At 49.1% G+C, this 25,595-nt stretch overlaps 1 protein-coding gene across 8 annotated transcripts in view; it reads left to right on the forward strand.

Annotated features, from left to right (window-relative positions):
- Positions 1 to 25,595, forward strand: part of MYO9B (myosin IXB) — a 108,013-nt gene that overhangs the window by 46,340 nt on the left and 36,078 nt on the right. For all 8 annotated transcript variants that reach the window (XM_049877335.1, XM_049877338.1, XM_049877334.1 and 5 more), the window contains exons 3-11: positions 3,949 to 4,043; positions 9,131 to 9,193; positions 11,380 to 11,479; positions 13,746 to 13,846; positions 16,765 to 16,894; positions 18,211 to 18,300; positions 19,502 to 19,618; positions 19,829 to 19,963; positions 22,629 to 22,750. In XM_049877335.1, coding sequence (XP_049733292.1) covers positions 3,949 to 4,043; positions 9,131 to 9,193; positions 11,380 to 11,479; positions 13,746 to 13,846; positions 16,765 to 16,894; positions 18,211 to 18,300; positions 19,502 to 19,618; positions 19,829 to 19,963; positions 22,629 to 22,750 — 953 coding nt within the window. The remainder of the gene's footprint in view (positions 1 to 3,948; positions 4,044 to 9,130; positions 9,194 to 11,379; positions 11,480 to 13,745; positions 13,847 to 16,764; positions 16,895 to 18,210; positions 18,301 to 19,501; positions 19,619 to 19,828; positions 19,964 to 22,628; positions 22,751 to 25,595) is intronic.

Here is a 25,595-nt window from a genome sequence, read left to right on the forward strand (position 1 = left end):
CATCTCGTGCCATCTCATGCCATCTGCAGTGTTACAGCTCTCTGTCTTCTGGGTCTAGGAGGTTCTCGGCACAGGGACCCCAGGTTCAAAAGATTCACTCTGCTCCCAGCTCTTCTTGATGGTAGTGAAGTCCCCCCTCAACCTCTGTGGGATTAGCTCTTGTATAAGCCTACTCCTCCCACCAAAACCACGAACTAACCTATCCCCCTGGTAGGCCACACTCACCTAATTTGCTTAGTAGCTGACCAGTCCCCTCCGAGGGTTTTATACACTTATTTGCTCAGTAAATTGTCCAATCTCTGCTTGGGGTTTGAGGTACCTCATTTGCATAGTAAACTGTCCCATATCTCTAAGGGTTTTTATGCACCTTATTTACATAGTAAACTGTCCAATCCCTTTGCAAGATTGTTGCCTAGGAAATCATCTTGGCAGAATTACAAACCCAGGACCAGAAAGGCCATATGTAAAGAGAAACCCGTCGCACTGCACCTCCGTTCTTCCTGAAACACCAAGATGCTGGGCCACCCTGTTTTAAGAGAAAAATGTATCCTCAGATATTATGAGTCGGATAGGGTGTTTAACTGTGGATGTTTAAGAAGGCTTTCTGTTGTTAGTTGCCGACGAGTCAGCTCCAGCTCGTGGCAGCTCCGTGTACAACAGAATGAAACGCTGCCCAGTTCTGTGCCATCCTCACAATCATTGGTTTGAGTTCATTACTGAGGCCACTGTGTATTTTTAGTACCTTCCAATCTAGGGCGCTCATCTTCCAGCAGTATATCAGACAATGTTCCATCGTGATCTATAGGATTTTCAATGGATAATTTTTGGAAGTCGATCACTAGGCCTTTCTTCCTAGTCTGTCTTAGTCTGGAAGCTCTGCTGAAACCTGTCCACCGTGAGTGACCCTGCTGGTATTTGAAATATGTGACGGAGCTTCCAGCATTATAGAAATCTTTTTAAACTATCCCAAAGAAGAATCCAGAAGACAGAGATCATTCCAAAGTATCTCAATACTGTCCAGTTGTGGGCACCCCTGCCACAGGGTGGAGGCAGCCCAGCTGGGGCCCAGTGGTCCTCTGAGCCACAGGCCTAGTCTGCACCTGGGCCTAATTTTTCCTAGAAACCATGACCAGAGGGTTCAGTTTTAGGGTCGTTTCTGTTTCTTGTTCCTTCCGTTTTGTAAACTTTTAGTAACCAAAACACCAGTTGCTGTTCAGTCAGCCCCAACTCACAGCAACCCCACACGTGTCAGAGGAGAACTGTGCTCTGTAGGATTTTCAGTGGCTGGTTTTGTGGAAGCCGATCACCAGCCCTTTCTTCCTAGTCTGTCTCAGTATCAAAGCTCCACCGTGGAGCTGTCCACCATGGGTGACCATGCTGTTACTTGAAATACCCGTGGCGTAGCTTTACTAGTCGCCATCCAGTCGACTCCAACGCAAGGCAGTCTCACGTGCGTCCGAGGAGAACTGTGCTGTGTAGGATTTTCAGCAGCTGGTTTTGTGGGAGCAGATGACCAGGCCTTTCTTCACAGGCACCTCTGGGGGTACTCAAACCTCCAACCTTTTGGTTAAACACTCAGCTTAACTATTTGCACCATCCAAGGACTCCCAAAGCCTTTAAGTAAGGTTGTATATATTTTTCCCAATACGAAAAAAAAAAAAATTTACTTTACATTATGAAGGAGGAAAAGTTGGTTACGTGGAAGCCTTCCTCGGGAGAATTTTGCCAGAACTGTGAGGTTTTTCTGGCCTGTGGGAAGGTGGCTTTGGCACCTGGCCCTCCATAGCCTCACCCCCTGGAGGCCCCATCCTCCCTCCTTCTTACCTGACCCCACTTGCTCTATCCAGGGGCAGGTTGCACCCCTGTGCCCACATGGGAAAAACAATAGCACCCCACACTGTGAGCACCAGGCCAGCATTTCCTTGTTGGCTCAGACGAGTAATTATACAAACCGGATATTTTTAGACAGGCTGTTGAGACACGCTATGTGCTGGGACCCCATACCAGACGCATGAGGTCACCCACTTGGGAGCAGTCAGTGAACGCAGAGCCAGAGCTCAGGATGGTGGCCGTGCTCCCCTCCAACCTAACTCTGTGTCCCCAGAGCCCCAGTCCTGGCTGTTTTTCTGGAAATCAGAAATCGCTGTGTAGACCCGTCCCCAGGGTGATACAAATGATCGACTACTAGCCAAGAAAGATGAGAGGCTTGAACGCACCCAGAGGTGCTGTATCTTACTGTCCAAGAGTTGCCATAACAGAAGTCTCAAGAGTGGGTGGCTTTAAAGGACAGAAATGTATTTCCTCACAGTTCAGGGGGAAAAAAAAAACCCATTGCAGTCCAGTCGATTCCAACTCATAGCGACCCTATAGGACAGAGTAGAATTGCCCCATAGGGTTTCCAAGGAGCAGCTGGTAGATTCGAACTGCTGACCTTTTGGTTAGCAGCCAAGCACTTAACTACTGCACCACCAGGGCTCTCCTCACAGTTCAGGAGGCTAGAATTCCTGGTGATCTACTTCCGAAAGGTCACTGCCACTGAAAATCCTGTGGAGCAGTTCTACTGTGCACACACGGGCCACCATAAGTTGAACTCACTTGGCTTCAGTTGGTTTTTTTTGGTTGCTGTTTGTTTTTTAATGTGCCTCTCGATTAGTCTCTCATGGTGTGGCCGGAGGGCCTCTCACCTGGGGTCTTTAACCTCCCCCAGCCCCATCTCCTCTCAGCTTCCCTATCCATCCTGGCTCCTTCCCTGCCCATGTTGCCCCAGGGTCCCATCACACCCTTGCCCCTTGTCGATTAAAGCCCCTTGGGTGGTGGGTGCTGGTTGGGAAGAGGCCCGCCGGGGAACCTGGGGGGGTGGGAATGTTCTCTGTCGTAATCTGGGTGCAGGTTGGTTGGTTACCTGGGAGGCCTTGAGGGGGAACCTCCAAGCTGCACACTCCTGCACTCAGTGTATCTGACACCTGGAAAAGGTAAAAAATCTCCCTGCTTGTCTTTTCCCCAAATTGCAGGACTCCTTGAAAGCAGACCGTCTTCACCTCCACACCCTCATACCCAGCCAGGGCCAATCAAGTCCTGAGCTTGTATCAGACCGGGGGCCAGTTTCTTCTGTAAAGAGCCCAATGATAAACATGGCAGGCCCTGTGGGCTAGGCCATCTCTGTCGCAGTAACTCTACTTGGCCCAAGTAGCATGACAGCAGCCACAGATGATACGTAAATGAATGGGCATGAGTATGTGTCAATAAAAGTGTGCACCATACGTGTGCACCAGTGTTCGTTGCAGCACTTTTCACAGCAGCCAAAAGGTGAACACAGCGCAGGTGTCCATCAGCAGTTGGATGGACAAACACAATGTGGTCTGTCCATACAATGCAGCATTACTCAGCTGTGAAGAGAAGTCCTGATGCGTGCTGCAACATGAATAAACCTTGAAAACATTACGTTGCGTGAAAGAAGCCAGACACAAAAAGACATAGTGTGTGATTCCATTTATATGAAGTGTCCAGAACAAGCAAATCCGTAGACAGAAGGTAGAGTGGTTGCCTGAGGGTGGAGAAGGGGGACTGACTCCTAATGGGTGTGGAGTCTCCTTTTGGGGTGAAGAGAATGTTCTGGAACTAGATAGGGTGGTAGGTACACAACATGGTGAATATAAGTAATGCCACTGAATTGTACACTTAAAAATTATTAAAATGGCAGATTTTCTCATTGTGTGTATATTTTAGCACAATAAAAATTTCAACCAAAAGCGTTCCTGGCCCATAAGCTGCAGCGCTGAGCCCAGCCCCACAAGAGGCGCACAGGCTGTGCCAGCAGACCTCCACCACACCCAGGCTGTTTCTGGTCCTTCCCTGCACCCTCAGTGACCCGCGGCAGCTCCTGGGAATATGTGGTACCTGCTGCTCGGGGGGAGAACAGCCTGAACATCGGCTTCTGTTTCCCCACAGGCTTTTGGCAACGCCAAGACAGCCCACAACAACAACTCCAGCCGCTTCGGAAAGTTCATCCAAGTCAACTACCTGGAGAGCGGTATTGTGCGCGGGTGAGTGTGGCGCTGTGGGCGTCAGTCTGGGGTCTCGGGGTCCCCGTGGTGGGAGGGCGTGAATGCAGCCGCCACAGCCATCAGCCCAGGGTCTCTGGCCCCATGGGCAGGAGGGGGTGAGTGCAGCCGCTGTGGGTGCCGGCATCAATTTAGGGTTTCAGGGGCCACCACAGTGGGAGGGGGGCAAGTGCAGCCACCACGAACCCCAGCTTTGATCTGGGGCCTTGGGGGCCCCTCAGGCACTGGCCTAGTGTCTTGGAGTTCCTGCAGGTGGGAGGAAGTGCAGCCGCCCTGGGCGCCTGGTATCAGTTGAGGTCTTGAGAATCCTCGCAGGTGGGAGGGGGTGAGTGGCGGTTGTGGGCAGGCACTCAGCATCACTTTGGCGTCTTGGAGGTACCTACGGGTGGGAGCCAGCCCTTTGTGGGAGCTCAGTGCCACAACTGTGGCTGTGCGAATGTGAATCATACAGTGAAATGAGTCTGATGTTAAGTCGTTGATGTCTTGGTCTGAGCCAGGTGCTGGTGTGAGATACTTGATGGGTGGGGTGGTGTCTCATCCTGACCCTGAGGTCATCAGACGTTGTGAGACTGGGGGGCCTGGGCACGGAAGGAATAGGTATGATGAGCTTGAGGTGCTCATGTATCGGTTTGCCAGGAACAGGCAATGGTGATTAATTACCCTTATTTCCTGGTCTCAGTGAGATTTCTCATCTGGTCCATCTCGGGTGCCACAGACAGAGTTGGCGTAGACTATGGCCTCTTACCAAGCATATGTCTTAAGCCAGAAGGAGACGTGACCCTGGGTAGCAATGTGAGACAGGTGTCCAGGGAAGTACTGACAGATGAGAGGGTGGGTGAATTCATGAGTGGATGGATAGATGGACGGATGAGTGGCTGGATGGGTGGGTAGATGGATGGATGGATGATGGATTCATGTGTAGATGGATGGGTGGGTGGGTGGGTGGTTGAGTGGGTGAATGGATGAATGAGTGGGTGGATGGATGGGTGGGTGGGTGGATAGATGAATGAGTGGGTGGGTGGGCGGATGGGTGGATCAGTGGGTGGATGGATTCATGAGTGGATGGGTAGATGGATTGACTCATGACTACGTGGATGGGTGAGTAGGTGGATGGATGGATTTGTGAGTGGATGGGTAAGTGGACAGATGGGTGCTTGGGCAGGCGAGTGGGTAGAGTGATAGATGACTAGGTGGGATCACCCAGAAGAAAGACCACTGTCCCGTGCAGCAGCTCTGCTCTCATCCATGCCTTCGCCAAGAGATAGGCTTTTCTGGGCTTTGGACAAAGGCCAGTGATCAGATTTACAAGTGGCCAGACTTGGAAGGTTCAGGAATATACTGGGTTTCTAAGGCAATACCCCTGAGGGTCTCAACCAGCTGGTGCCACCTGGGAGTGACGGGTTCCCAGTGGCAAAGGATCTCAATGACGAGAACCCCTGCAGTGTGCTCCCAAGGATGGTTGTTCTTGATTGAATGAACATTCCCTCCAAAAGGACGTATATATCAACCCCCAGCGAGTGCAGGGACTGGAAGAAAAGGGTTGCGTCTGCTCATATCAGCCAAGGGTCCCCTGCTTGTCAAGAGCTCTTTAGGCTCCACGGGATCTCTGCTCTCGGGGTGGGAGGAGACACTCGCAACAGATATGTGAGGAGGTCCTGGCCCACGAGTGGCAAGGGAGGCTCCGTGTCAAGGTGACCTTCAGGCCACCACCCTCGTGCCGCTGAGGGCAAGACAGGAGCACGCCGCAGTGTGAGGGCGGCGGGGAGAGGAAGGGCACAGCTGGGGAACAGCACACGTCTACTGAAAAAGGCAAGACAGGAAATACTTTCACATGACTCAGCTCCGCCCTTGCCTCTCAAAGCAGCCCTGGACCGTCCGCAGATTTGGGGGCAGATGGGGCCAGATTGGAGCCAGGGCTTGCCAATCCAGGTCAGGGAGGATGAGCGAGGCCACAGGGGCCCGTGGGGCAAAGTCCAGGCTTGGGAAGTCTGGCACCACTGACATTGTGGGTCCCCTGGCTGCTGTGTGAAGGAATGGATGGATAGATGAATTCATGGGTAGATGGGTGGGTGGGTGGGTGAATGGATAGATTCATGAGTGGGCGGTGGATGGATGGATAGATGGATTCATGAGTGGGTGGATGATGGATGGATGGGTAGATGGCCCAGGCTGGCATTGGGGAGACCACTGAGGCCAGGCTGGGCACAGTGGGGCTAGGATTCTGATGAAGTTGGGGGATAGAGCTGGCAGGAGTACTTCACTAACCAGCCAAGGGTCTGAGAAGACAGGGCAATTCAGGACTCAGCCAGTGATGCCACCACCCTTAACTGAGGCAACAGGGAGGGAATCAAGAGTCAGGCTCGAACTTGCTACATTTGGGGCACCCTCAGGCCACAGTCAGGCACAGAGACAAAAAGTGGGGGCCATCAGTATATTAATTGTATTTTGAGCGATGGAGCTTCCAGGCATCCTCCAGGAGAGTGGCAGCTGGAGAGGAGGCGTCTGGGGTCTGAGTCGGGCATTCTGGAACCAGGTTCCAGGGCCTGGGTGCATGCAAGAATACCTCATATTCAGCTCCTTAGATTCTAGTGGCAGCTGTGGGACTTTTAAAGATCCCGGGCAGCACCGTGAGCAGCAGGGTGAGGAGCTCTGACCTTCAACAATTGGGGAGACCCAACTGCCGACTTCCAGAAATAGAGAGGGCAGCAGCCCTTCAGGAAGGAGGAGGCCATTGAGGGTTAGGGACAGAGAGTGGGGATTCATCCAGAGTGTTGAGATTCTTCTCCCTCTCGAAGGCCATTTCAGCAAACTATTCATATTCGCTGCGTGACAGGAAGTTTATTTCCTGAGTCCTTCAGCCTTTGGCCACCACCCCGACGGTCAGCTTGTTGTACTGTGTGGCTTGCGTGTTGCTGTGACGATGGAAGCTGTGCCACTAGTATTTCAAACACCAGCAGAGTCAGCCGTGGTGGACAGATATCAGCAGAACTCGGACATCTAAGACAGACTAGTATAAAGGCCTGGTGATCTGCTTCTGAAAATCAGCCAGTGAAAACTATGGATCCCAGCAGAGCATTATCCAGCACACTTGCTTTGGACACATCATCAGGAGAGATGACTTGCTGGAGGAAAACATCATGTTTGGCAAAGCCATGTGTCAGAGTAGAACTGGGCTGCATAGCGTTTCCAGTGGCTGATTTTTCAGATGTGGATCACCAGGCCTTTCTTTCGAGGTGCCTTTGGGTCAACTCGAACCTCCAACCTTTTAGCTAGCAGCCAAGAACATTCCCAGTTTGCATCACCCAGGGACTCCCACCTCCCCCTACCTCCCTCCTTTTCCTCTTAGCCCCTGCCTTGGCTGCTAACCAAAAGCTGGAAGTTGGAGTCCATCCAGAGGCACTTTGGAAGAAAGGCCTGGTGATCTACTTCCGAAAAGTCAGCTATTAAAAACCCAGTGCAGCACAGTTCTACTCTGACACACATGGGATCGTTGTGTGTCAGTCTAACCCCTGCGTTTTTTTGTTTTTTTTTTTTTTAGTTATTTACGTTGTGTCAAAGGAAGTTACCTTGTACCTAATCATACCACATATATCTTGGTTTGTTAGTGCTACTGTAACAGAAATACCACAAGTGGGCGGTTTTAATTAACAGAATTTATTTTCTCACAGTTTAGGAGGCTAGACATCTCAATGTAGGGCGCTGGCTGTAGGCGAGGGCTCTCTCTGTGGGGGAAGGTCCTTGTCTCAGCTTCTCTAGCCAGCCACCTTGGAGTTTCTGGGCTGGTAGACAGGTCAGCCTCTCTGGTCTTCAGATAGTATTGGTCTGCCCCCCTGTGTCTGCCTTCTTCTGTGCCCAGTCTGTTCTTTATAATTCAAAAATGCTTGGCTTAAAACATACCCTACACTGATTATTGTTGTTGTTAGGTGCCATCAAGTCAGTTCAGACTCATAGCAACCCTGTGTACAACAGAACAAAACACTGCCTGGTCCTGCATCATCCTCACAATCGTTGCTATGTTTGAGCCCATTGTTGCAGCCACTGTGTCAGTCCATCTAACTGAGGGTCTTCCTCTTTTTCACTGACCCTCTACCCTACCAAGCATGATGTCCCTCTCCAGGGTCTGGTCCCTCCTGATAGTATGCCCAAAGTATGTGAGATGATGTCCCGCCATCCTTGCTTCTAATGAGCATTCTGGCTGTACTTCTTTCCAAGACAGATTTGTACGTTCTTTTGGCAGTCCATGGTATACTCAGTATTCTTCGCCAACACCACAACTGAAAGGGGTTAATTCTTCGGTCTTCCTTATTCATTGTCCAGCTTTCACATGCATATAAGGTGATTAACAACACCATGGCTCTGTCAGGCGCACCTTAGTCCTTAAAGTGACATCTTTGTTCATCTGAGCCTGCACTGATAGAGCCTTATTCCCAAATGGGACCACATCCACAGGTATAAGGGTCAGAACACCAACACACATTTTTAGGAGACACAATTAAAATCCATGATACACGGTAACAATTATTTCATTTCTTCAAGAAAAAAATACTAAAATTTCGGGGATCACAGTAGAGGCTCCCACACAGAGCAGGAGAAAAATGTGGAACAAAATTCAAATTCACAAAGACCAGACTTGCCAGTCTGACGGAGATTGCGGGAACCCCTGAGACTATGGCCACTAGACACCCTGCTAACTCAGAACTGAAGCCATTCCCGAAGTTCGTCTTAAGCCAAAGATTAGACGGGCCTATAAAACAACCAAAAACACGCGTAAGGAACATTCTTCTTAATTCAGTCAAGTATATGAGACCAAATGGGCAACACCTCCCCCAAAACAAAGAGAAAAAGGTGGGAAGGGTTAGAAAAACTGGACAAACAGACTCAGGGAACCTGGAGTGGAAGAGAGGAGAGTGCTGACACACTGCGGGGATTGCAACCAGTGTTGCAAAACAATTTGTGTATAAATTTTTGAATGAGAAAACTAATTTGCGCTGTAAACTTTCATCTACAGCACAATAAAAAAAATTTTTTTTAATTAAAATTTAACATTTTATTCCTTTTTCTTTTTACAGAGCGGTTGTCGAAAAATATCTGCTAGAAAAATCTCGCCTTGTCTCCCAGGAGAAGGATGAGAGGTAGGGAGGGGGCGTTTCCCTCACTGATCTTTGAACATCGCACCCAGATCTGTCTTTATCAGTTCCAAGGGGACTTGGAAGTTTGGATTGTACAAACAGTTACTACTAGCCGAAAGGTTGGAGGTTCAAACCCACCCAGGGGCATCTGGGTGCAGGGCTGGCTATCTGCTTCTGAAAGGTCACACACAGCCTTGGAAACCCTATGGAGCATAGTTATACTCTGCACACATGGGGGCACCATGAGTTTCAATCGACTCCACAGCAGCTGGTTTGGTTAATGGTTTGGGATTAGTTATTATGGGGTCTCTGGGTGGTGCAAATGGTGAACTCGTTCAACTGTTAACCAAAAGATTGAAGGTTTGAGTCCCCCCAGACAGTGGCGTCACTGGGGTTGATATCACCCAGTGCAGTAACTCATGGTGTTACCACCCTCCATGGACCTCCTCCCGTACCAGACCATACAGAATCCTTAATAACATTTTTTGTACTGTTACCCATAAATTGTGATGAGTCCTATATATCAGTCCTTCTTTTCCTTTAATTACTATTTCATTCTCAAAAAAGTTATCAGTATAGGTTCACAAACACTAATTACCACAATATTGTTGCCAAAACACCAGGAAATTTGACAAAATCAGCAACTATAAAAACACCGGCTGCAACAGCGTGAGCTTGTAGCACATCCAGATGAAACCACGTAATTCAGAGCGTCATCGTAATTAAGAATGACAGCTCTGATAGGCGCACGTTAAAAGGTTCAGAACGTAAATTAGCAGAGTTTTAGCCTTGTAGGCATATTGATACATATAAGCTGTGCTGACGAAAAATGTTCTTGTTGTTATAACTAAACCAAAAAACCAAACCCATTGCCATCGAGTCGATTCCAACTCATAGCAACCCTACAGGGATAGTATTATAGACAGTCATTTTGGTGTCACTCCCTGACAGTATCACCCAGTGCCGTCCGCACCCCTCTAGCGATGCCACTGCCCCCAAAGGTGCCTCGGAAGAAAGGCCTGGTAATCATCTAAAAAATCACCACTGAAAACCCTATGGAGCACAGTTTTACCCTGACACACGTGGGGTCACCATGAGTCGAAGTCGACTTGACAGCAGCTAACATCAACAGCAGCAACAAGGGTAGAAGCATGTGTTCTGAGATCCAGAGAACGTCCCAAGAGGCCGTAGCTGGTCTGTTTTGGACCGTGACCCCCTTCCGAGAATGAGGCCTGCCCTTCCAACATCTTCCCCAGGCCAACTGTCGTAGCCACCAGCCTTGAGCTCCTACCACCTACGCCACCTTTTCATATCCCGCCCGGGGTTTTGCCAAGCAGAATGTCTGCCCAGATGCCTGCCAAAACCTGGTGAGGTCAGAAGACAAACACGCTCCAGAGAAATCTGCTTACTCAAGAAGCCCTTTTTTTATATTATTGAAAATCTGCATAACAAAATCGACACCAATTCAGAACATTCGCACGTCCAGTTCAGTGACATGAATTACGTTCTTCAAGCTGTGCAACCATTCTCCCTGTCCTTTGCCAAATTATTCCACCACCACTGACATAAACCCAATGCCTCTAGGCAAACTCCGCCTTCCCCTTCCCTCCCACTCCTGGTAGCCACTAATGATCTTTGGTCTCCACACATTTGCCCATTCTAGATATTTCACGTAAGTGGGGTCATACAGTATTTGCCCTTTGCGACTGACTTCACTCAGTATGATGTTTTTAAGGCTCATCAATGTGGAGCCATATATCAGGACTTCACTTTTCTTTATGCCAAGAAGCCCATTTTTTTAAGACAAGATACGCACTGACTTACCGTTTTAAATTTCTACATATCTGTGGTCCTTTTTCCACCCTGGCATAGTCCCTGGGTGGCGCTAACAGATTGCGCTGAGCTACTAATCTGAAAATTAAGTGGTTTGAGTCTACCCAGAGACACCACAGAATAAAAGCCTGGCTATCTGCTTCCAGAGTATTACAGCCAAGAAAACCCTGTGAAGCACAGTTCTCCTCTGGAACAAACGGGATCGCCATGAGTCGGGATTGACTCAGCAGCAAAGGGCTTGGGATTTTGGTTTTTTCCTCCCTGGAGTGGTCTGTAAAGCAGCATTAAGGTGGTTTGAAGAACAGCAGTTGCTCAGTCCTCTGAAATGCCTTTTCTCCTCTCACTGTGGCCCGCAGGAACTACCACGTGTTCTATTACTTGTTGCTCGGGGTCAACGAGGAAGAACGCCAAGAATTCCAACTCAGGCAACCAGAAGATTACTTCTACCTCAACCAGGTAAACAGCCGTGAGCACAGCCACAAATGCCTTCTCTGTTCCCCGCCCGCTGGTTTGGGGCCGCCGGGAGCCCATAGGTCATCTGCCCTGGCCATCCTTGGTTCCCAAGCCTGCTCCAAGGAGCCAGAGGAGGTAGCACAAAGGGCCCATTGATTTCCGAGTCCTGGCCCCACCCACCGACTCCGGCCGGAATCTTCCCACATGCCACCCTTGCTGCTTCAGAAACACCCGGACTCCTGATGTACAGAAAGTTTGCTAAGCTGTAAAGGCAGAGGGAACAGTTCCCACAAAACTGTCCTCACCCCAGACACCAGCCATAGGTTCAGGCCCCCCCACCGCAGGACCACCTCCGTTTCCTACCAGCTGGCTACAAACTCAGAGGTCCCTCTGGTCACCCCCAGGCTCAGTCATTCAGTAGGATGACTCATGGAACCCAGGGAAGCACTATATATACGATGACAGTTTTATTTCAGCTAAGGGGTGTGGGTTAAAATTAGCTGAAGAGGCACATGAGCAGGGCCCAGGAGGGTCCCAAATGCAGAGCTTCCAGTCTTCCCTTACCCTGGAGTCCTGGACAGGGTGACCTTCTCCGGGCCTTTTGTGTGGCGACATGCATGAATTTTTCATGACCAGGGGAGCACCCCCAAGCCTCAGTGTTCAGGGTTCTTAGATGGCAATCACAGTGACATGGCTGGCTGCCCACGTGGCTGATTTAATCTCCATTCCCTAGAGAGCTCAGAACTGATACTGCTGGCCCAAAGCCCCCATCATAACTCATGTTGTTAGACTGTTATCTCAGTTTTCTAATGCTGCTATAACAGAAATGCCACAGATGGGTGGCTCTAAAGAACAGAAATTTATTTCTTATCATCCTGGAGGCTAGAAGTCCAAATTCAGGAAGCGGCTCAAGGGGGAGGTCCTTCCTTATGTATTTCAGCTTCTAGTAGCTGCGGGTGCCTGGCCTTGCAGATGCACCTGCCTCCCTCATCCTCAGATAATGTCTGCCACTGTATCTAATCTACTCTGATAACTCAGGAGTGATTAGGTTTAGGACTTATCTTACAGCTATATGGGCTCTTTAACATCACAAAGAAAACCCTCATCCCAAACAGGATCACATCCAGGGGTGTAGGAGTCAGGACTACAACACATATTTTGGGGGACGCAATTCAGTCCGTGACATTTGTCCAGAGCCCCTAGGTAGAGATACTCTGATCAGGCAGAACCTTTCAGGGGCCTGGAAGTCACCTCCCAGGAGCTGAGGGCCACAGCCAGCCAGACCTCAATTTGGACCAGGCTAATTCTTCACTAGTATCTTAGTCTCCTGGGGCTGCCGTGGCAGAAATACCACAAGTGGGTTCCGGAGGCTAGACATCTGAACTCAGGGTATCAGCAGGCCTGTGCTTTCTCTGTGAGCTCGAGGGGAAGATCTTTCCTCGTCTCTTCCACCTTTTATAACCCTGAGCGTTTCTTGACTTGTAGACAAACCCTCACGTGGTGTCTGTCTTCCCCTGTGTGTGTCTCTTCCTGTCTGTTTTCCCTCTTTCTGTTTGTTTTGATTTTGTTTTGTGTTTTCCTTTAGTTTCCTAGAGCTGCAGTAACATCAACACTACAAGTGGGTGGCTTTAAAAAACAGAAGTTTATTTTCTCACATTGTTCTGGAGGCTGCAAGTCCAAATTAGCGTCTGGGCCGTGTTTATTCCTCCCTTGTCAGTAGCGCTGGGCGTTCCTTGGTTCTTTGGCTTGTAGACCATCCTCACGTGATGTCTTGCTCCCCCATTTCTGTGTCTCTTTCTCATCTGCTCTTCTTACAACCAGGGCTTTGAACTGGTTCCTTCTAGTTGAAACCCTTGCTGAGAATTTACTTTTCTAACAAGTCCCCCTAATACTGTTGGTTAGGGACCAATTCTGAGAACCACTAGTAGAACAGTGGTTCTTAAGATGTATTATATATAAGAATCATCTGGGGATCTTGTTAAACTGTAGGTTTTGATTCAGCACGTCTGGGGTGGAAATGGAAATTCTCAGCAGGGGTTCGAACTGGACTGAACCAGTTGGAAGCCCCGTTTATAACTCAGAAGGGATTAAATTTAAGACCCTCCTACTCTGGTGCACCTCATTAACCCAACCGATAACATCTGCACAGAAAAACCCCCGTATCCCCAAACAAAGTCACGTCCACCAACGCAGCAGTGAGGACTCCACCCTGCCTTTGTGGAGGCCACTGCCCCACCCTAACACCAACACTCGCTGCCCTGTGTTTCAGCACAACTTGAAGATTGAGGACGGGGAGGACCTGAAGCACGACTTTGAGCGGCTCAAGCAGGCCATGGAGATGGTGGGCTTCCTGCCAGCCACGAAGAAACAGTGAGTGTCCATACCCACATTCATTGCCCCCTCCCCATCACTAGCCGGAGACAGGCAGCAAATGGGCCAGCCTGGTAACAATAAACACAGGGAAGGAACTCACACCGTAAGTCAGAAGTCCCCAGGAGTACACATTAAAACCACCTGCAGGGTCCCCCCACACCTGCCAGGAGGGCACAAGTGGACACCTCACCTTGGGAAACAGTGTGGCAGTGTCTACTACAGCTGGGTATACAAAATTAAATGCTCCCACCTGTTTGCCAAAGAGGCCCACGAGGGCCCCCAGCAGCCTTGTTTGTAGTCACCAGAAAACTGCAGAGCCTCTGGGTGGCACAAAGGGTTAAGCGCTCGGCTACAAACTGAAAGGTTGACAGTTTGAGTTCACCTAGAGGCACCTCGAAAGAAAGACCTAATGATCTCAGCCATTGGAAACTTTGTGGAGCAGTTCTACTCTGAAACACATGGGGTCACTTCGAGTCGGAGTCTAGTCTACAGCAATTTAAAAAATAAAGAAAAACTGCAAACACCCTTGTCTTGGTCTCCTAGGGCAGCTGTTACAAAGTACCACAGGTGGGTGGCTTTAAAGAAGTTGTGGAGGCTAGAAGTCTGAATTCAGAGTGTCAACAGGGCCTGAGCTCACTGTCAGCTGTAGGAGAAGGTCATCCCTTGTCTCTTTCACCTTTGATAGCCCCTGGCTTCCTCGACTCATAGATGTGTCTTCACACTGCCTCTGTCTTCCCTCTGTGTGTCTCACTGTGTCTCTTCTGCTTTTTTATAAGACACTTCTCAGAAGGGATTAGGTTTAGGACCCACCCTACCTTGGCATGACCTCATTAACATAAAAAAGAAACACCTGTTTCCAAACAGGGTCACATCCACAGGTACAGAGGTTAGGATTCCAACACATATTTTGGGGGACGCAGTTCACTGTCTAACACCCTATTTCCGAACAGGGTCGTATTCATAGGTGTAAGGGTTAAGATTTCCACATAACTTTTTGGGGGACGTAGCTCAATCCCTAATGTCCTGAAATGATCATCAGTGGGGAATTAAACCTATACACAAACTACAATATATCCACGTGCAGGGTCAGGGGGACGGCAGACTTTCTCTGTAAAGGGCCAGAGAGTAAAGATTTTAGGGTTTCCCATCCCTAATGTACTCAAATGATCATCAATGGGGGATTAAACCTATACACAAACTGCAATATATCCACGTGCAGGGGCAGGGGGACGGCAGACTTACTCTGTAAAGGGCCAGAGAGTAAAGATTTTAGGGTTTCCCAACCAGGCAGTCTCTTGCATTTTCTTCTTTACGTTTTGTTTTTTAACAATCTTTTAAAAGCTTAAGAACCATTCTTAGCTGTGGGACTATACAGAGAAGTAGGCTCTGGGCCAAATTTGACCCCCAGGCCATAGTTTGCAAACCACCAAAATATTCCGTGTCAGCAGTTCTCACCCAGGGACGACTTCTGCGATGTCTGTTGACATTTTTGATTGTCAAACCTCAGGAAGGGAATGGGTGGAGACCAGGGATGCTGTCAACATCCCAGAGTGCACAGGGTGGCTGCCACCACAGAGAATGTTCCAGAACCAAATGTCGATAATGCCAAGGTGGGAAAACTGGCCTGCAGTGATAAGAATTGACCAACTATTGGTACCTGGGGATCCCTGGGTGGCGCAAATTGTTTGCACTTGACTGCTAACCAAAAAGTTGGTGGTTCAAATCCATCCAGTGGTGCTGTGGAAGAAAGGCCTGGCAGTCTGCTTCCATAAAGATCACAGCCAAGAAAACCCTATGGAGCTCAGTTGTGCTGTATAAAACATGGGGTCACTATGAGTCCAAATCAACTCAACAGCGGCAGGTTTATTGCTACCTGCAGTGACATGGATGACACCCCACACCCTACTCCAGCCCCCAACACAGTCTCTCGGTGACAGGCCTGATACAGGTACATAAACCTCACTGACATCAAGTTCACAGATGGTGAACAGTGGTTCCTCTGCAGGGAGGAACCAAAGGGTCCCTGGGCCAACACGTTCTATTTCTTGGTCTGCATGCTAGGTACAGGGATCTATATGTCATGTTCACACCTAGAAATTGAATGCTTTTCAATATCTGTGCAATCCCTTATTAAAAAAAAAAAGTTTCTATCTTTCTACAATTATAAAAACGATTATCATTTCTTTATAATAAAAACAAAGCAGGTTCATTTAAGAGTTGTAAAATTGGAGTCCCTGGGTGACGCAAATGATTGCTAGCCGAAAAGTTGATGGCTCGAACACACCCAAAGGCCCCTGAGGAGAAAGTCTTGGTGATCTGCTTCTGAACGGCTACAGCCCTGAGAACCCTGCGGAGCACAGTTCTGCCCTGCACACATCAGGTTGATAAAATAACGGTGAAACCTGTGAGTGCTGGAACTTGGTGAGACCGCCTTGTTTTTCCACATCTTGCAAGTTTTCTGCCTTTGACGAAATCCAGTCTTAACAGCTATCTCTTGCTCATTTTAGGAGAAAATATTTGAGTTTTTCTTATCTGATAGGTTTCTACCTTACTGTTTCCAGCTTTCACAGATTTTACTGTACTTATTTTTTTTTATTAGAAAAGGAGGAAAAAATCACCCATGCTTCCAATTTTTGACAGTAATCGCTGTCTAATGCTTTGGTATATATTCTTCATGAATTCATAAAAAATATTTTTTAAAAGCTCCCATTCAAAAAAAAAAAAAAAGTCAAAAGGACCTTCTACCAGCCTCATTCCATGGAGGGAGCGAGTCCTGGAGAGGTAGACCCAGCCTTTCTCAGACTTTGTTCTGATGGGCGCTTGCTGGTTTTACTAATGAAATGCTGCTTTTCTGGAAGTTTCCATGGCCTGGTGACATCAGGAACAGTCCTAACTTTGCCCCTTTTCATCCCAAGGATTTTCTCCGTCCTCTCGGCCATCCTGTACCTGGGCAACGTCACCTACAAGAAGAGGGCCACGGGCCGTGACGAGGGGCTGGAGGTTGGGCCCCCGGAGGTGCTGGACACACTCTCCCAGCTCCTGAAGGTACTGCCCACTCCCAACCCTGTGCCCCACCCGATCTTGGACAAGGCATGCCTGCTGGCCTCCACCCAGGACTTCCTGCTTGCCCCTCCTTTTGTAACCGGGATCTGCGTCCTGCTTCCTCCCAGCCTCTTTGCCATGTCCCTCCCTCATTTCTGATGACCTCCTTGTGCGGGGGCACCCAACACTGCACCTCCCAGTTCTCAAGGGAAAGACTCTTAAATGATAATGTGACCAGCAAGGTCATCTTGTTGTGGAACCTGCCATCCGTGATCCAGGGGCTTCACTGGGGACAATTTTGCCCCCTTGGCAACATTTGTGGTTGTCATGACTAGGGGAGGGGTGCCACTGGCATCAAGTGTGTGGAAGCCAGGGAAGCTGCTAAACACCCTACAGTGCACAGGATGGCCCCACCACACAGAATGATCCAGAACCAAACATCAACAGTGCTGAGGTGGACAAACCCTGCTTTAGCATGAGAGACCCTGTCTTTCCGTCTATCTTCTCTGTTTATCTGCCTCTCTACCTACCTACTTATCCACCCATCTACTTATCTTCCCCTGGTTACCTATCTGCCTACTATCAACCTACCTGTCTGTATTCCACTGTTTCTCAGCCAATAGTGATTTTGCCCCATAAGTACGCTCAGCAATGTCTGAGGACATTTTAGATTGTCATGACGGGTGGTGCTACTGGCACTCAGTGGTGAAGGCCAGAGAGGCTACTCAGTACCCTACAGTGCCTAGGACGACCCCACCACAAAGAATGACCTAAAACGAAATGTCGTAGTACCTAGATTGGGAAGCCCTGGCCCAGTCATTGTTTCCTAAGTGTGCATTCTCCCCTGTGGCCCCTCTTAAGCACAGCATGCCTGTATCCAGATTCCAAGGCTGCAGAAATGTTCATCAGCAGGATGAGTGGGTGCAGGTCTCCTGGGAGGTGACACCAAACTCCACCCTGCTCCTATTTCTGCTGCAGGCGGGGAGAGGCGGTGGGTCTCCAGGGGGCTATCTCTGGGGAAGGTCCAAGCCCAGGCTCAAGCAGCGATGGCTCCAAGTGCGGGTTGCCAGGCACTGTCTGGCCACACGGCTGCCCTCACACCCAGGCCTGTGTGGCACACCCTGGGCTGTCAACCTTGAGCATGGAGCTAGCCTACGGAATGAGAATTCTGTGATCCACCAGCACGTCACAGATAGGCTACCCTGCGCATGGGCCACTTTGGGATCCGTCCACCTTCTTGCCAGGTACAACAGGGATGCTGGCCATTCCCAACAAGCTCCTCACTGCCCTTTTTCCTCTTCCCCTGGACGGTGAAACAGGTGAAGCGAGAGATCCTGGTGGAGGTTCTCACTAAGAGAAAAACGGTGACCGTAAACGATAAGCTCATCCTGCCCTACAGTTTCAGCGAGGTGAGCATGGCCCCGGGCCCCCACCTGAAAAGATGAGTGGGCCAGCCATTCGGAAAGAGCAGGCACAGGTGGCCACTTCACATCCCCGGGGTGACAGAGTAGAAAGACCTGGCAGTGCCTCTGGCCATCGTGTGTATACGAGCATGGCACTGTTTAAACAGCAAATTGCAGTGGGGGCCAAATCCAGTCCCCTATTTGTGTTTGTAAATAAAGTCTTATTGACACACAGGCACACACATCCATTTACATATTGTCAGTGGCAGCTTTTGGAGTTCCTGAGTGGTAACCAATGTCCATGCACTCGGCTGCTGACTAAAGATTGGAGGGTTGAGTCACCCAGAGGTGCCTCAGAAGAAAAGCCTGGCAGTCTGCTTCTGAAAAATCAACCATTGAAAACCCTATGGAGCACAATGCTACTCTGACACACATGGGGTCACCTTGAGTCATGGTTGACTCCACGGCAGCTGGTACTAATAAATCTGCCTCCACATTACAGCAGCAGAGTTAAGTTGTCGCGACAGAGATTGTCTGGCTCACAAAGCCACAAATATTTACTATTTGACCCTTTGCAAGAAAGGTTTATTGACCCCTGGACTCAAGCATGACCTTTAAGACCATTTCGTGGACTCCTATCCTGTGAGTCTTAGGCCAGACCCCCTAAATGTTGATAAGGTTCCTCCCTCTGGCCTTGGCCCCAGCTGAAGTGTTTTCTTCCTGGCATGTCTTTCTTGCAATTTTATATCTCAGGAGTCAGCGTGGCCAGCTGCATGTAGCTTGGATTGTAGCAGGATCTACTTGGCCAGGGAGGTTTCTAGTCGATGGAAGCCCCTCCCTCGTTGGGAAGCTGTTTGAGCATTTTAAATGGTCACTGTAGATAGCCTAGAGTTCCTGGGTGGTACAAACAGAAAGGTTGGAGGTTTGAGTCCACCTAGAGGCACCTTGGAAGAAAGGACTGACAGCTTACTTCCAAAAGGTCACAGCCTTGAAAGCACTGTGGAGCACAGTTCTACTCTGACACACAAGGGGTCCTCACGAATCAGGGTCAACTTGACGGCAACCAGTTAGGTCCCTGGGTGGTAGGAACTGTGAATGTACTTGGTTGCTAACAAAAAGGTTGGTGGTTCAAGGCCACCATGTGGTGCCCTCCCTTTCTGTGTGACGCTCTCTCTTCCGTGTGACATCCCCCTTCCTGTGTCCCCAGGCCATAACTGCCCGTGACTCCATGGCCAAGTCTCTGTACAGCGCCCTGTTTGACTGGATCGTACTGCGGATCAACCACGCCCTCCTTAACAAGAAGGACATGGAGGAGTCCGTGTCGGTGAGTGCCCCCAACTGCTGCAGAACCAGACAGCCTTGGCGTACCTCCTGTGACATCAGACAAGGGCCACTTGCTCCCACCATCAGGCCCCTGTTTCATGATTTGAGGAACCTGGCTAAAATGAACACATAGGGCCTCACAACTGCTCAGGTTGCCACCAACTCCCACAGAATATCCTTCCAGTCAGCCCCACCGTCTCCATTTCCACAGTGCCTGTCCATCGGGGTCCTCGACATCTTTGGGTTTGAAGACTTCGAGAGAAACAGCTTTGAACAGTTCTGTATCAACTACGCCAATGAGCAGCTCCAGTATTACTTCAATCAGCACATTTTCAAACTGGAGCAGGTAAGAAAGCATAATCTAGGTACTTGTCCAGCCCCAAGGGAAATGGAATGTTCTAGAACAGGGAACTGGCACCAGAATTTCCCTCTTGCTGCTGCATTCTCTCCACAAAAAGGAGTTTGGGAAAACCCCACCCAGCCCAGGTTGGGGCAACCAACGGGTATGTCTTCAGCCACAGATCACTCCTCGGCATTATCTTTGCTGAAGAGTCCCAGAGTGGTGGAAACGGTTAAGTGCTCGGTTGGCGGTTCAAACCCACCCAGAGGCACGTCAGCAGACAGGCCTGGCGATCTGCTCCTGAAAGGTCACAGCCTTGAAAACCCTATGGAGCAGCTCTACTCTGCACACGTGGGGTCGCCATGAGTTGGGATTAACTCAGTGACAACTAAAAACAACAACTTTGGTCAAATGTGCAAGTCGTTTTAATGGGACAGACCAGAGGGGCATTTGAGGGATTTGCAGTGGCTGATGGTATTGATGATCTATTTCACGTGTTTTTTCTCTGCTAAATATGCAGCCATCTGCTCATTTCTTATCCTTCACAGTGACAATTCTGACAGAAAAACCTGATGGCTTTATGTAAATATTTAGCTGATTTTAGAATTAAGCCCTTGGCTGCTGAGCACTTGAGGTGTGACTGATCCAAATTGAGATGTGCACAAACCGTAAAAATACAACAGATTTAGTAAACTCGTTCTTGTTGTTAGCTGCCATCAAGTCAGCTCTGACTCACGGCGACACCATATACAAAGGGTGAACCATTGCCTGTCCTGTGCCGTCCTCAGATCGTTGGCATATTCGAGTTCATTGTTACAGCCACTGTGTATTTTGAGTGCCTTCCAACCTAGGGGTCTCACCTTTCAGCACTGTATCCAACAGTATTCATAGTGTTTTCAATGATGGATTTTTGGAAGTGGATCTCCAGGCCTTTCTTTCTAGTCTGTCTTAGTCTAGAAGCTCTGCTGAAACCTGTCCACCCCGAGTGACCCTGCTGGTGTTTGAAATGCCAGTGGCATAGATTCCAGCATCACAGCAACACGCAAGCCACCACAGTAGGACAAGATGGGTGGTGGTTCGAAGATTTGATGTGGGGGAAAAAAAAGAATGTGAAATATCTCATTGATAATTTTTTTATATTGATTGCATGTTGAAATGGTAATACTTTGGCTCTATTGGGTTAAATTAAATATATTGTTAAAATTAATTTCACCTTAAAATTATTTTTTAATTAATTAAAAGCTAAAAATTGTTTCCTTTTATTTTCTTAATGTGGCTCTTAGAAAATTTATGGGGCAGTGTTGGTTCAGTGGTAGAATTCTTGCCTCCCATGCAGGAGACCTGGGTTTAATTCCTGCCCAGTACACCTCATCACAACCACCACGCATCGTCAGTGGAGCTTTGTGTGTTGCTATGATGCTAAACAAGCTTCCACAGAGCTTCCAAACTAAGACAGACTAGGAAGAAAGGCCTGGTGATTGACGTCGAAAATCCATCATTGAAAACCCTATGGATCCCAGTGGTCCAATCTGCAACTGATCACGAGGATGGCGCCAGACCTGGCTGTGCTTCATTCTCTTATGCCTGGGGCTGCCATGAACCGAGGGCCAACTCCATGCCAGCTAACAATGACAACATTAAAAAATTTAAAATCATACAGGCGACATGCATTATATTTCCACTGGGCAGCACCTCTCTGAATCAGGGGTCAGCAAACTATGACTCAAAAACCAAATCTAGCCCCAGCTCCTGGTTTTGTCAATAAAATTTTATCAGCAGCCATGCCCATTAATCGACATTGTCAACAAGCAGAAAAACTCACACTCTGTTTGAAGTTAAAGCAAAGAGTTTTATTAAGGGAGAAAACAACTCATGAATTGAGGAACAGGGTCAAGAGGCTGTCAACACCTGTGCTCCACAAGAGATCACGCAGGGCTTAAATATTAAAATATCAGGAACTAACAGTAAAAACTACTCTGATTGGCTAGCTAAAGTAAGTTCTTCTGATTGGCTGTTTTCAGTAAATCATTAAGAATATACTCCAAGTTCGTTGTGTGAGCACTTTTCTGCATATTAGTTGCCCAGCTGTCAACCACATTCTCCTGAGGGCAAGCTACCTCTCCTTTGTTTGCCCACCAACGTTACACCTTCTCAGAAACAGAGGCGGAGCCTGTGACAGAATGGAGTCCAGGTCAGACCTTGTGTAAGCCGTTTTAGTCATGCCGAGCACCCCAGATTTTGGAGTGCCCTCACACAATGTGTTGTCTGCAGCTGCTTTCAAACTACAACTGCAGAGTTGAGTCACGGCAACAGAGACCATGTGGTCTGTAAAGCCAAAAATACCAACTCTCCGACCCTTTACAAAGAAAATTTGCTGACCCCTCGTCCCTGGGTGGTGCAACCAGTGAACGCACTCAACTGCTAACTGAAAGGTTAGAGGTTCAAGTCCACCCAGAGGCACTTCAGAAGAAAGGCCTGGCGATCTACTTCTGAAAAACGAGCCACTGATACCCTATGGAGCACAGTTCTTCCCTAACACACATGGGGTCACCATCAGTGGGGGTCGACTCAACAGTAACCGGTAGGCTAGACTGTGGTTTTCAGCACCCTGCTCCGATAGGCGTCAGAGAGTTGCTCCTCTTTCCTGTCGGTAATTATTGTTGCCCTGCAGGAGGAGTACCAGAGTGAAGGCATCGCCTGGCACAACATCGACTACACAGACAATGTGGGCTGTATACACCTCATCAGCAGGAAGCCCACCGGCCTCTTCTACCTGCTGGATGAGGAGAGCAGGTGAGTGCCTGTCTTTGTCTCCTAGAGCTACTGTAACAAAAATACCACAAGTGGATGGCTTTAATGAAGGGAAACTTATTTTATCACAGTTCAGGAGGCTTAGAAGTCTGAATTCAAGGCACTGGCTCTAGGGGAAGGCTCTCTCTGTCCACTGTGGAGCAAGTTTCTTGTCTCAGCTTCTCTGTGTTCTTCTCAGCACTCCTTGTTGATCTCCACATGGAATCCCTTTCCCGAATTTCTACTTCTTTCTGTGCCTGATCCACTCATATTATATCTCAAAAGTGGTTGGTTTAGGGCCCACCCCTACACTGATAGGGCCTCATGAACATAACAAAGCTCTGTTCCCAAATGTGACTTATTGGAGCCGTGGAGGTGCGATGAACCCTCAAAACGGTTGCCCTGAGATCATCTTTAAACCTTAAGCCAAAAATATCCCGACAGCTTCTTAAAACCATAGTTTAGCTTAGCTGGTAAAGAATGTCTGCCTTGAGCATTATGTTGTTTTAAGAACTGTCTGTATGTGATCAGACTGACAACAGCAACCAAAAGGTCAGATAGGAAGCTGGGGTGGCGGGGGGCAGTGAGTTTATGCTAGTGGTGGAGGAACAGTTCAGAAAAGGAAGGTGAGAAGGGTTGCACAACTTGAATGTAATTGATGTCACTGAATTGTACATGTAAAAATGGTTGACTTGGTGTACGTTCTGCTGTGTGTATTCTCACCAACAACAAAGAAAATAAATCATAATAAAAAAAGGTTGGCTTAGGACCCACCCTACACTGATGTGGCATCATTAACATAACAGAGAAAACCCTATTCCCCAATGGGATCACAGCCACAGGTGTAGGGGTTAAGATTTACAGCACATATTCTGGGGGACACAATTCAATCCATAACGCATTCTCTGGCTCAGAACTCACTGCCAAGCCTCGGTTCCCTCGTTTGCTGTGTGGAATCATGAGTCTCACCTGGCTGCCGGGGGTGAGGGCAACAGGGGCGTTTATGAAGTGCCTCGCTCATGGGCACCAGCTGCAAGCCTGACATTGGGGTCACACTGATAAGGTCCCCATGAGCTTGGGGGGAGTGTCAAGTGAATTAGACACAGCTCCCACCTCCAACCATGTCCCCATCCAGGGCAGAAGACAGCACCTCCATTTGTGGCTGGGACATAGATGAGGAACATTCTGATGGACAAGAAGGGACAGGGCATGTTAGGAAGAATGAAATCGCACTTTATAGGAGGCCCCCTGGACTGGGATGGGGCAGGTGTGTATGGACAAACCATCCACCTAGGATCGGGCCTGGTTTTATTTAGAACCTAGCTTATTTTTGTTCATTGTGTCTATATAGCTGGGCAAATCCTAGGACAAGAGAGATATTGAAGACTCGGCTTACCAGCTCTACATTTCACTTTGCTCATCTATAAAGTAATAGTAATACCTACTTACAGTGCTACAGCTGCTAACCAAAGGGTCGGCAGTTTGAATCCGCCAGGTGCTCCTTGGAAACTCTATGGGGCTGTTCTACTCTGTCCTATAGGGTCGCTATGAGTCGGAATCGACTCGAAAGCACTGGGTTTTTTGGGGGGTTATAGGGCTGTCGTGAGATTGAATTTAAGCTAAGGCTTGTAGAACCCCAATCACATAGAACACGTATACAATAAATGTTAGCCATTGTGATAAAAGGAACCCCTGGGTGGTCCACACGGTGAACGCACTCAGCTGCTAACTCAAAGGTTGGAGGTTCAAGGCCACCCAGAGGTGCCTCAGAAGAAAGGCCTGGTGATCTGCTTCTGGAAAATCACCCGTTGAAAACCTGACGGAACACAGTTCTACACACATGGGGTCGCCACCAGGAGCTGGGATCTACTCGTCGGCAACTGGTATTACGATTTTTTTGGCTTTTTTTGTTTTGATTCCGGAGTTTTGTGGCACCCCCTTTGATAGTGCGCGCCAGGCAAGCTTCTTGCTCTCACACCACCCGTGTCGCAGCCCTGGAAACGATGACCTTTGTAGCTGCAGAGTCTCCACCTCCTCACCCCCCTCACAGCCCGCTGAGCCACATCAGGGTCCAGAGGCTCAGGCACCCCCTGCATCTGTGGTGAGCTTGGCAGAGGCGGGTGCGCCGAGGCTACTATGACATTTCCTTCCTGGGAGGCAGGAGCAGCCAGGTACAAGGAGCCCCTTATCCTGCCCTGCCATCCCTCCCCAGACAGAACAGAGCTTTGCTTCAGCCCAGGCTCTCCCTTCTCCAGGAGCTGGACAGCCCCCTCCAGGACATGGCATCCAGGTACAGATGGACCTGGGACCAGAAGTTGCTCCGCAGTCGGCCAGGTCCAGGCCTTGCCCAGGCTAGTGTTTGTAGACACTGCAGGCCTGGTCAGCGGCCCCCAGAAAACAACGAGGGGCCTCATGGACCAGGTGTCTGCTCAGCTCGCCCATAGCCCTGCGGCCCGAACCGCATCCCTTCACCATGGTGCAACCATCACCACTGTCCATTTCCAACTGTTTTTCATCACCCCAAAAGAGGACCCTGTACCTGCCATCAGTCACTCCCCGCCCCCCTCCCACCAGCCCCTGGCAGCTGCCAGGCCACTTTTTCTCTCTATGCATGTGCCCCTTCTGGACATCTCACATAAATGGGATCATACGATGTGTGGACTTCTGTGTCTGGCTTCTCTCACTGAGCATCACGTTTTCAGGGTTCATCCATGTTATAGCATGCCAGAGCTTTACTCCTTCGTGTGACTGAGTAATATTCCACTGTGTGGATGGCCCTCATCGTGTTTATCCATTCATCTGCTGATGGACGTTTTGGTTGTCCCACCTTTTGGCTGTTGAGAGTATT

Source organism: Elephas maximus, chromosome 3, assembly GCF_024166365.1.
Source record: "Elephas maximus indicus isolate mEleMax1 chromosome 3, mEleMax1 primary haplotype, whole genome shotgun sequence".
Lineage (NCBI taxonomy): Eukaryota > Metazoa > Chordata > Mammalia > Proboscidea > Elephantidae > Elephas > Elephas maximus.